This window comes from Cyprinodon variegatus, unplaced genomic scaffold (assembly GCF_000732505.1).
Source record: "Cyprinodon variegatus isolate N-32 unplaced genomic scaffold, C_variegatus-1.0 Scaffold211, whole genome shotgun sequence".
Lineage (NCBI taxonomy): Eukaryota > Metazoa > Chordata > Actinopteri > Cyprinodontiformes > Cyprinodontidae > Cyprinodon > Cyprinodon variegatus.
Window position 1 is genome coordinate 902,775 of NW_015150664.1, and position 12,269 is coordinate 915,043.

At 38.7% G+C, this 12,269-nt stretch overlaps 1 protein-coding gene across 1 annotated transcript in view; it reads left to right on the top strand.

Annotated features, from left to right (window-relative positions):
* Nucleotides 1–1,063: 1,063 nt before the first annotated feature.
* Nucleotides 1,064–12,269, top strand: part of frem2 (FRAS1 related extracellular matrix protein 2) — a 117,910-nt gene continuing 106,704 nt past the window's right edge. The window contains exon 1 of the mRNA XM_015380350.1: nt 1,064–6,159. Coding sequence (XP_015235836.1) covers nt 1,185–6,159 — 4,975 coding nt within the window. The 5' untranslated portion in view covers nt 1,064–1,184. The remainder of the gene's footprint in view (nt 6,160–12,269) is intronic.

A 12,269-nucleotide genomic window follows, 5' to 3' on the forward strand; every position in this document is an offset into this window, starting at 1 on the left:
CTACAAGGTTGGTCAAAATATTTTCTTTTTTCTTGACATCAGCTTGCAGTTTTTTTCTGGGGTTCTTTTTGTAATAGCTGGTCGTTAGTTAGATACATTTGCTGCTTTTTGCAAATTGTTTAAATAGCTTTTTTGTTTTGCATTAGAAAAAAGTCCCATATTACTGAAACCAATTGGTGAAGAGTCATAATTGTTAACATCTTTTGGAGACCAACACTAAATAAAAAGGTGGATTACTTAATTTTAAGGCAATTAGAGTACAAAATAGAAAGAAAGAAAAAAAGGAAGAAAGAAAAGGAAGCAAGAAAGAAAGAAAAAAAGGAAGAATGAAAAAAAGACTGCAAAATGATGTTATGTTTGCTTTTTGCAAAGTGTTTAAAAAAGCTTTTTTGTTGTTTAAAAAGCTTTGTTGTTTTGCATTAGAAAAAAAGTCCCATATTACTAAAACCAATTGATGAGATGTCATAACTGTCAACATTTTTGGACGCAAACGCTAAATAAAAAGGGGGACTACCTAATTGTAAGGCAATTAGAGGACAAAATAGTTTCCTATAGCCAGAAACAGAAAGAAAGAAAGAAAGAAAGAAAGAAAGAAAGAAAGAAAGAAAGAAAGAAAGAAAGAAAGAAAGAAAGAAAGAAAGAAAGAAAGAAAGTTATGTTTTATTAAAAAAGTAGTTCTACATTTCTCGGTTATGTCATGGTCTCTTAGGAGTCAGACATTATTGCTGTTTGAAAAACTACAAGTACAGAAAATGTTGAATAAAATCTACCGACAGCTGATAGGATATTAAATCAGTGTGCGCACCGTGTTTTAGCACCTGAAGAACGCAGATAATGCGTGTGGCGCCAAATCAATGTTATACCTGCTGGAACTAATTCAGCTCATTTTCCTAATCCAGCCTCTTTTTGTGAATGCCAGCCGTGTCGCCCACTGGCGATGCTGCTAAGCCCACAAGCTTTCAGATATTCTCCAATATGTGCAAAGATGGGCGGTAGCAGCTCAGCAAAAGCCTCTACAAAGCATAAAGTTAAAACTCCTGTGCGCTGTGGAAGCTGAGAGCATCAGAGGGATAGATGCGCGGGAGTCACATCCATCTGACTCCCATCAATCTGTGGGATTTTATTCTCTCCAAGTGATCCAGCCTGGGTGAGCATTGCACAGATTCCCCTCCACTGCAGCGAAGATGCTGCTCCACGGACTTGTCCTGTATTTTTCAACAGCAGCTTTTGTTTTCGCGCAGCCGGACAGCTCCGGGTTATTTTACGCGCTCCGGTCGGAGCTGTCGGAGGATGCAATTCTGGTGGCCAACAACGGAATACGCGTCCCTTTCGGGAGATCGGTCTTTATCGACCCCATTAACGATCTAGTGGTTCAGACACAGCCGGGAGACCGGTGCAGCATCACGGTGCTGGAAAACGACCCGCTCACACAGAGACCTGGGCACCTCTCTCCTAAAAAGTTTCCCTGCGATTTCGGTCCAAGCGACGTGATGTATTCCCACTACGGCTCCAGGAGTCCCGCTAAGGACAGAGTGAGGCTGCAGCTCAGGTATGATGCCCAAACAGAAACTGTTATCATCCCGTTCATGATGGAGGTGGAAGTAGTTTTTACGCAGCTGGAGTTACTAACCAAAAACATGCCTCTCACTGTTGATCGTCTTAAAGGGATGAGTAATCCTATTGATAAGAAGATCCTAGAGTTTACTTATGACAGAGAGTCTTACAAATGTGAGGTGGCATCCCTATCCGGCGCCAGCACCATGCCCAGATATGGAAAACTCATTGATGGAGGTAAACTTGCCTCAGTGATGGACTGTGATGAATTTATGCAAGCAGATATTCGCTATGAGCACACCTTTGATCACAAATCTCCAAACAGGGATTATGTTCCTATGGTTGTGGAGCTGCATGACAAAGAAGGGAACCTGGTGAATCAGGAGTATTTTCATCTCTTGGTTCGCATTCGAAATGGGGAGGAGAACACTCCCCCCAAGCCCAGCTTTGTTTCCATGATGATGATGGAGGTGAGCCAGTTTGTGATGACTGCCCTCACTCCTGACATGCTGGCTGCTGAGGATACGGAGTCAGACCCAGAAGAGCTAATTTTTAATATCACATCTCCCTTATCTTATGAGGAGGGCTATATAGTCAGCACAGATGACAGAAACCTCCCAATCAGCTCCTTCTACCAGAGAGATCTGCAAGATTTGAAAATAGCTTATGTTCCACCTTCTCTGGACTCAGACAGTGAGAGGATTTTCCAGCTGGAACTTGAGGTCATAGACACGGAGGGGGCCGTCTCTGACACATTTGCTTTTATGATTGTTGTGAAGCCGATGAACACCTTGGCCCCTATTGTAACGCGTAACACGGGTCAGCTTCTCTATGAGGGCCAGTCACGGCCTCTCATCAGCACCCAAAACTTGGAGATCAGCGATGAGGACAACTTGGACTCTGTCACAGTCACAGTAGTGGACGGCCTTCGGCACGGGGACCTCATGGTGCTGGGCTCTCAGAGGAAATTCTTCACACCTGCTGACCTCACTACAGGAGCTGTTGTCTACCAGCATGATGGCAGCGACACATACAGTGACAACATTGTCTTTAAGATGACAGATGGAAAAAATGATGTTGAATTTCTCTTTCCTATTACAATCGTCCCCACTGATGATGAGCCGCCAATCATCAACGCCAACACAGGTTTGGTGCTCTTTAAACACCAAATAATTCCCATATCTCCTCTCATGCTCAGTGCTGCTGATATTGACTCTGAAGACTCCATGATTAAATTTACCATTATCCCCCCACTTTCAACAATTGGCAAAGTGCTCCTTCGGCAGTCGGATGCCCCGGAGGACCCCTCCTCTTGGAAATTTAATGCTGAGGATGAAATGTATGAGAAGGAGGTGACAGAGTGGCTTCAGAAAGACATAACAGAGGGAAAGTTGTTTTACAGGCACACAGGTCCTCACAGCACAGAAACAATCATGGATCAGTTTATATTTGCAGTTCAGGATGACAATGACCCACCTAATTTATCTGGAGAAAGTATCTTTGTAATTCGTGTTTTACCAGTTGATGATGTGCCCCCTGAACTGTACCCTGGCACTGCTCTACAGATGACCGTTGAGGAATATGAACTCACTCAGTTCAGCAGAGAGGTCCTCCGCTACACTGATACGGACTCAGAGGATCGTGACCTCAAGTACACAGTCATCCAGGCCCCAACTGATATGGATGAAAATAATCCTGTCGTGTTTGGATCTTTAGTGCTGACAGAACGTCCTGATACTGAAATGACAGAGTTTACACAAGCTCAAATCAACCATCATAAGATCTCCTATGCACCCCCAGACTTGGAGCTGGGGATCACGGCCCACATTGTACAGTTCTGCTACACGGTTGAAGACACAGCAGGAAACAGCATAGACGGGGCATTTACCATCTTTCTGCAGCCGGTCAACAACAACCCCCCACAGATCACAAACACTGGCTTTACAGTGTTTGAAGGCGGGATGCACATCATCACTGTTGCAGAGCTAGATGCTCAAGACCTCGACACAGAAAGTGAAAAGATAACCTTTGCTTTAAGCCGAGCACCTAAACATGGCAAAATTCAGGCTGTGTTCACTGACCTGGAGAAAAACAGGGTTTTCAAACTGGATGATATCTCAGAGGGGAAGATATCATATATTCACAGCGGGGAGGAGACGATGAGCGATGATTTTCAGCTGGATGTCAGTGATGGGATACATGTTGTAACTGTGATGGTCAAAGTTAATGTAAAGCCTATTGATGATGAAACTCCGTCCATCAGCCTGCCCACAGGAACAATTGGGTCCCACATGGACGTCCTGGAAAATGGAGTGGCAGAAATAACAACAAATGTAATTCAAGGCCATGATGATGACACTGATGACTTCCGGCTTACATTTATTGTGGAAGATCCTCCAGTATTTGGGGACATTTTAGTCAAAGGAGTGCCGGCGACAAGGTTTACACAGGCCGACATAATTAATGGAGTAGTTGTGTATGCGCACACAGGTGGCGAGATAGGTCTTATCTCTCAGCAAGATGGATTTAATTTGACCCTCACCGACATGTCTGATGATTGGACAGTAGGGGGCAATAAGGTCAGTGGAGTCCATATTCGAGTCACCGTCCTGCCTGTTGACAATCAGGCCCCTGAAGTTGGAGTTGGGCTCCAGTTCAGCATTATTGAGGGAGAGAAATATGGAATCGGCCCTCAGCACTTGTACGCTGATGATAATGACACTCCAACAGATGATATCCTTTGCACCATCATTGTTCAGCCCTCCACAGGCTATGTGGAAAATATATCCCCAGCTCCAGGCTCAGAAAAGTCAAGGTCAGGAACAGCTATCAGTGCATTCACCATCAGAGACATAAGGGAGGGAAATATTTTCTATGTGCAGAGCATTCATAAGGGTGTTGAGCCACTGGAGGATCGGTTCACATTTAGGTGCTCTGATGGCATCAATTTCTCAGGGAACAATTTATTTCCAATCATAATCATCCCTACAAATGATGAAAAGCCAGAGATTTACTTGGGGGAGATAGTTTTGATGGAGGGGATGAACATTATCATCGACTCCTCAATTTTGAATGGAGCTGACGCCGACGTTCCACCCGAGGAGCTGATGTTCATCATTTCCAAACCTCCTAAACATGGTGCTATTTTAAATCAGCTATCCACAGGCTCTGTTTTGGTGTCTAACTTCACCTTAGAACAGATTATAGAGGCATCAGGTATAATTTATGAACATGATGACTCAGAGACTACAGAGGACAGATTTGATATCATTTTGACAGATGGAAAGTACTCTGTGCAGAAAACAGCTGTTATCATGATCATCCCTGTTGATGATGAGACCCCCAGAATGGCTATCAATGATGGCCTGGAGGTTGAACTCGGCGAGACGAAAGAGATTAACAATAAAGTTCTCAAAGCAACAGATTTAGATTCAGAAGACAGCACACTAACATATATCATCCGATTTGGGCCTGGTCAGGGAATATTACAGAGAAAAAACCCATCCAGGTCTCTTGAGAACATTACAGTCGGCATGAATTTCACACAATCTGAAATTGACCTAGGACTCATACAGTACACACACAATGGACAAGAGGGCATCCGAGATTTAGTTAAATTCGATGTGACTGATGGAATAAACTCACTCATAGATCGTTACTTCTATATCTCTGTGGGCAGCATTGACATGGTTTTCCCAGATGTCATCAGTAAAGGTGTGTCGTTGAGAGAAGGTGGGAGAGTGACTTTGACCACAGATCTTCTGAGCACCTCTGACCTTAACAGTCCTGATGAGAACTTAGTTTTTACTGTCACGCGGGCACCAGTCAGAGGCCACCTGGAGAGCACAGACGCTCCTGGGATACCCATTGGATCTTTTACCCAACTTCAGTTAGCAGGCAGCAAGATTTTCTACATTCACACCTCAGATGATGAGGTAAAAATGGACAGTTTTGAGTTTGAAGTGACGGACGGGTACAATCCCATTTTCAGAACATTTCGAATCTCTATTGTGGATGTAGATAATAAGAAACCAGTTGTAACCATTAACGGTCTGGCTGTTACTGAGGGGCAGCTGAAGCTAATCACACCATTCGAGCTCACAGCTAAAGATCAGGACACAGACGAGAAGCTGATCAAATTTACAATCACTCAGTTGCCTTTTCATGGTAAACTGCTCTACAACCAGTCCACACCTGTCTCCAGCTTCACAAAACAAGACCTCAATGAAAACCTCATCAGCTACAAACACGATGGAACTGAATCCTCAGAAGACACCTTCTCCTTCACTGTCACTGATGGCACACACACAGACTTCTATGTTTTTCCAAACACGGTTTTTGAGACAAGACGCCCTCAGACTATGAAGATTACCGTACTGGCAATAGACAATGGTGTCCCTCAGATTGTGGTGAATAAAGGTGCAACTACTTTGAAGATTTTGTCCACAGGTCTTTTGGGGTTCCCCATAACCCCTAAAGTGTTAAGAGCAGAGGACAGGGACAGCAGCCCGGACTCTGTGTTGTTTCATATCACTACCCAGCCCAAACACGGTTACATCGTCAACCTGGGACATGGAAACAACTCCGTCGATACATTCAGTCAAGGTAAGCTCTTTTAATAATCATTAATAATATAATAAAAAAGTCAATCTGTTCATAACTTAACAAGAAAAACACAAGAAATCTATGAGTGCCAGTCAACAATACCTGTACATAGATGTGCTCATAGAAATATTGAAAATAAGAATGAGAAGTTTTGGAAATTTGACACATACAGCATGAAAGAAGGCTCAGAGACCTTTACTATCCATAGTCATTATTGTGCTTTCCTCCAAAATAAAATGTGTCCTGAACTTAAAACCCGAATGATACTTTGAGGAAAGATAACTAATACTAATAATAATAATATTATTTTAATGAGATCCTACTGAGATTTGTTTGTTTAAAAGCTATAGAACCACAGTTTTATATGTGTTTTCTCTGCTTAACATCTAAGGAAAAAGCATCACGTTTTTAAAAAATTTCTATCTATACAAGTTTAAGAGAAGAAAGCGTGCAGTTTGCACAATGTTGAAACATGATTCATTGTGCAATTATTGGCATTTGTTTGTCGCATTGATTAAAGGAAACATACAAAAATGATCCCCTTTATATTTATAAACACTGCTTATTTTTATATGGTCTTTATTAGGAGCCCCTGCAGAGAGCAAAATTGTTCACATATGGAGCATATTAGCAGATTGTGGACACCTTGTGTTAAACCGGCTGTATACTTATTTATCTCAACTAATTATATACACCATCATTGTTGTCACCAGGAATGTACTGATATGATATTTTTCTTTTTCTAAAATTTTAAGCCAAAATACCAAGTTCCATAGAAACACACTATTATTTATAGCATATTTACTCTTACCCAGACATGGGTAGTAACTACAGTAGCTGTAACATTTAATTGAATAAGGTTTTAGAGAAAAACAATTAGAAGTAGCTTTGGTGGATTTCTATAAATTATCACTACTATTTATATTTTAGTGTGCCTCAAAGATTATTTGTTTATTTATCATTAATTCAGATGACTGTATTATCAGTCATACAGTTGTTTTAGACTTAAAACTTTTTGGAGTAAAAAAACTTTGAAAGTGTTGCTTCTCTTACTTGAAATCCATTTTTAGATATTCTACGTATCTCCGTCAATAACATTGCTACCAATGTCTCTCATTTTGTTTTATTTTTTATTCTCTTTGCAAAAATCTTTAAATCAACACCATCATCATTTTTCTGTGGTTATTGCTCTACTGTAGGTGCTATATTGCTTTGTGGAAAAAAATAAATAAAAAGTGCAATTAGAGGGCATGTTGCAGCCGATCTAAAAAGAGTGTATGTAAAACCATTGAACAAAATGGCCAATTCAAATGAGGAAATTATGTCTGCTACTATGAATTTTTGGGGGCGGGGCATAAAAAAGGGATTAAGGTCAAAGTAGATTGATGAAGGTTTTTTTAAGGCTGATGCAAATACTGATTATTTAAACATCAGTCTAACCAATCCCTAATACATGCTGCTGAATTTTTAAGGCAGATTCTTGAAGCAGATATTGCTTTTTCTTCCTACATTTAAAGTATAAAAAAACCACAATGAGAGCAAATGTAAAAGAAGTGTTAAATAAAAAAAAAAGAAGCTTTCATTAAAATATTGTCCAGCTGATGTCTATTTGTAGTTCAAAGCGATGGAGTTGCATGTACAAATTAATAACAATAATTCAAAAAAGTTCTAATACAACTAATTATTCTTATTTATACAGAACAATATATGGTATCCTAAAGTGAAAAGTAACAATAATCAAAAAAGAAGAAAATAATAAATGTTCAAGTTAAAAGATAAAATATCAATCATCTTAAGCTGATACATAGGGATGCTTACCATCAGGTATTCAGAGAGAAAAAACATTTTTACCACCCCCCAATGTCACTTTACAGGCTTCATAATTGTTTCTAGTTCTCTGGTGGCTGGTAATGTTTAGTTTAATGTGTTTAGAAACACGGGCTGTACCCACAATTTCTTTTGGGTAAAAAAAAAAGTCACGTGCTGGGTGGTAAGGAATTACTATCAGCATATGTTCTTAATAATCCTTGAAACCCAGTCGGCCTCGGCAGATGGCTGCTCGCACTTAGTCTGGTTTTATTGGAGGTTTCTTCCTGTTAAAAGGGAGTTTTTCCTCTCCACTGTGGGATTGCTGTCGACTCAATGAATCAATGCAATCAGCTGTTTTTCTTTAGATAGAAAACTTTGAATCAGTTTGACTGTATGATCTGGCTGAATTGTGTATTTAAAGTGCCTTGAGATGACCTGTTGTGAATTGGTTCTATATAAATAAACTAAATAAAATATTCAAGAAGAAGAACACACAAAAAATTGTATCTGCAGTTCTGGTCATTTTAGACACGCAATTAAATTTGCATAGTTTTAATAGATCAGATCAGGTCACACTACCAAGTTTACACATGCTTTTATATAAGCAAAACAATAAAGGATCAGGCCCTTAATGTGCATAGTTTGTTTCATTTTTGTTGTTCATCTTATTAAATTAACAGTTGGTGTGCATAAAGCTTTGGTTAGTTAGTCAGGGCATCACGGCATGGTTGGCCATGTTTTTCACGATCATACAGCTTTAAAAACATAAACATTTTCTTATTTTTAATTGAGATAAAAGCGTATTAGTCAGGTTTCTGGAAGCTGAACGACAGTGCCCAGTAGTAGGCAGTGGCTGAACCTAATCTTTACAACTAGTACTTTGTCATAAATATTAGTTAAGAACATTTCAAACCGATGCCAACCTTCTCTGAGAGCTCAGTTGTCTTATTATTTTTGCAAAGGGAACTTGCTTTCACTGTATTTTATTAATCTAATAATTATTCATAGGTGTAACATGAAAAAAGTGACACATTCAAATCCCTTTGTAATTCAGTAAGTCTTATTATTTTCTCACTTTCTGCTTCCAAAAGATTTTAATTTATGCGGTTAAAATTATTCATACATGTGACAAGTGCCAGCTTGGGATTTTTAGTAGTTAATTTATGGGTCTGATTTAGATGTGCCTGCCTCATCAAATTGTAATTAGCGGACCAAAGTTAGTTGGTGATATTTTTGTAGACACTGCGGATTAATAATTTACTGTTTTCTGGGTCTTCCGGTTGATGTACCCTTCTGAGGTCTGTTAAATGAAGCAGGGCAGAGGTAGAGGATAGTGTGAAAAGGTCAGTGCAGAGCTGGAAGTGACAGGGTGGTATTTTAGCTGCGGTGAAATCTGGTAGCATAACTGGGTCGGGTCACTTTAAAGCAATTTATTCTAATTGTATGAGTTTTAGAAAATTGCACAGAAAAATTGTACACCTCCACATTTCTATCATAACACATGATTTTTTCCCCTGCATAATCGGCAAAAGTATGCTAAAGTGCGGAAATAAAGTTTAGTATTATTTAGCATAAAAGTTGATAGAAAACCTTTGAAATATTATTAAATAGGCTAAAAGCTGCAAATTTGAGTCTGGATAAGTACTGACACATGCACTCATATAACAATACCACTGATTGCTGTTTGAAGCAATGCAATCATCACGCCTTAGCAATTAAGCCAACATGTACAGATATTCACCTGCTCTGTATAAGCAATGATTTAAGCTGAAATCTAACAGCAAAAAAAGAAACCTTTAAGGAGACGGACGCTCTTTACAAATATTGTGTGGCTTCAGTCTTCCAAACAATAAAGAGCCCAGATAAGACGAGAGCGCAGAGAGAAAAAAGCAGAAAAGTACTGAGGAGGGGAAGGAGAGTGCAGAGGAGCCGGCTGGGGAAGCGGGTGAGGGGATGTAAGTGACATTAGAGAAATAAGGAATGAGGGAAGGGCCGTGAAAGAATGAGTGAGAGAGACCAAACAGGCTTGTCAAAAGAGGCAGTCAGGTGAAAGAGACAATCCTTTGCTCTTTATTTACTCGTCCTTTTCCAGGGCACTCCCCAAGAGACATTCCGTTTAAATATTGAATGAAGAGCCTGCCCCCTGTTTGCACTGTTAACTTTAGATTTGTAAGGTCTTCTGGTTTAAACCAGTGCTGTTAAACATTCTCTTAAATTAAAACAGAACTGTGAAAATAATTACTGAACAGTTTTTTTTTTTATTACATTTATGTATGTATCCCTTTAAAAATTAAATATTGTCTCCCTTTATTTTCCTTTGAACAGCTGGCTTAGGGTCTCACAAGCTGGTTTGCATCCAATTATTATTTTTGCAAACTGATCAATCTGTTGACTATTTTTTCTTACTTAGCCAATGATTATCAGCTAGCATAAGGTGCTTAAAACAGGTCAAATTAAAACTATAGCTAATTATTTCTGACTTGGCTCAATAATAAATTTATTTATTTATTTTTTTTACTTTGGCATGTTTTAGAGTCCAATTAAATATTATTTATTTTCTAAATAAGTTGATGAGTTTATCATGATAAAGTGTTTCAACCTCCCAAAAGCATCTTAATCAGATTTAAGTTCTGTGTAGGTAAGCAATGATATGAAAATCTGGGCTAATATTGGTAACTAATGTTAATATTACAGTGAAGAAAACTGACATTTACTGATATCATATATTTCTCAACTTTTTGGTTTCTATTAAAAAGTAAACACAGCGCTGACATTCCTTCTCTGCTTCACTTAAACACATAATTCCAAGCTGCACCACAATCACTGTCACATAACCAAATACTACATGACTGATCTCCACCCCTTAAAAAAAAGTAGCAACTACATGAAAGAAAACTACATTGGCTGAGACTGATAAGCTTCAAAATGGCCGATATTTCCTGCATCCCTATTTGTGAATTTGATCATTTCTCTGCAACTTGTTTTTTTCATTGTTTCTTTAATAATAAAGCACCTGCAGTATATCGTTCAAAATATAATTTTTGAGTTCATATCTACTAGGAGTAGCATGATATTATGCTGCAGTGGCTATAGAGCTATGTCGGCACCCATACTGAGAGAGGCAGTGTTACAGTGAAGGCAAGTATGGTTCTTCCAGGTTGGAAAAATAGAACCAAAAACAGCTAATATTTCATAACAAATGAATAATCTATAGTGATACAGCTAATAGTCATCTTACATGTGCCTATAGTTGATGTTGGAATGCTTAAAAAACCATAATATAGAAACTTTAAAAGGTGAAATTGCTGATGTTATTTGAATATTAACTGACTGCATGATCCTGGTTTGCTGGAATCCTTAAGCCTTAGAAAGCACTTTGTAAGGATATTCCAGGCTGATAGTTACCAATGACTGGGCCTTGAATTTATTTTGCTTGGGATATGATGTGTTGCTTTTTGAGATCATTCGGTGGCCTGTCTGTGTTCAGTCAGGCTCTACTTAAATGACCATTTACCCTAGAAATTATATGAATTACTGTTAAACCAATATTTTTTCAAAAGGTTACCTATTGGGTTCAATGCAACTCTTTTACTTGCCGGACTTTTCTATCAGCTGAATCTGCTGACTTCACCTGCAGGTGGATCACAGACCTTCTGATAGACAGGAAGTAGCATGATCATGTGTGAGTTTTAGTTATAGGTGTAAGGCACAATATTGGGCAAAATTTGCTGCTTGGCAGAGGTCTGTGCTCTCTGAGTGCTTTTCTGGTTTCATATTATTGTCATTTTATATTCATAATATTTGCTAAGGTGTTCCTCCTTTGCAAAAAGTTTAATGTTTATTCTTTCAGTTTATGTGTGTAACCTTTATTTTCCCAGTTAAACTTCATTAAGAGTAAAAAATATTTTTCAACAGATATCTGACATTATTGTTTCTCATCACCTATAATTTGTCTAATCCAAATGAACTGACAGCTGTATGTTTTCTAATCTGTGTTCCACCACATAACCAAAGATAATTATTTTTTTATTGGTAAAAAAAAAGCTACTTGTGGCAATATTTTTTTTGTTTTTATTCTGTTTCTGATGTTTTTAATAAAGGCCAAGTTATTTCAGCTAGTTTCTTGATATTTTTTCTAATGTTTTGAATTAATAAAGTGTATCTAAAAAGTAAAATTAAAAGAAATTCTGTTAGAGGCCAAAAATTCTGAAGGTTCTGTATAGAGAAAATAATCAAACCAGGCCACCTACAGTAACTGGCAGACATCCAAGTCAAAAGTCAAGGGTTTACAGTTTTATGAA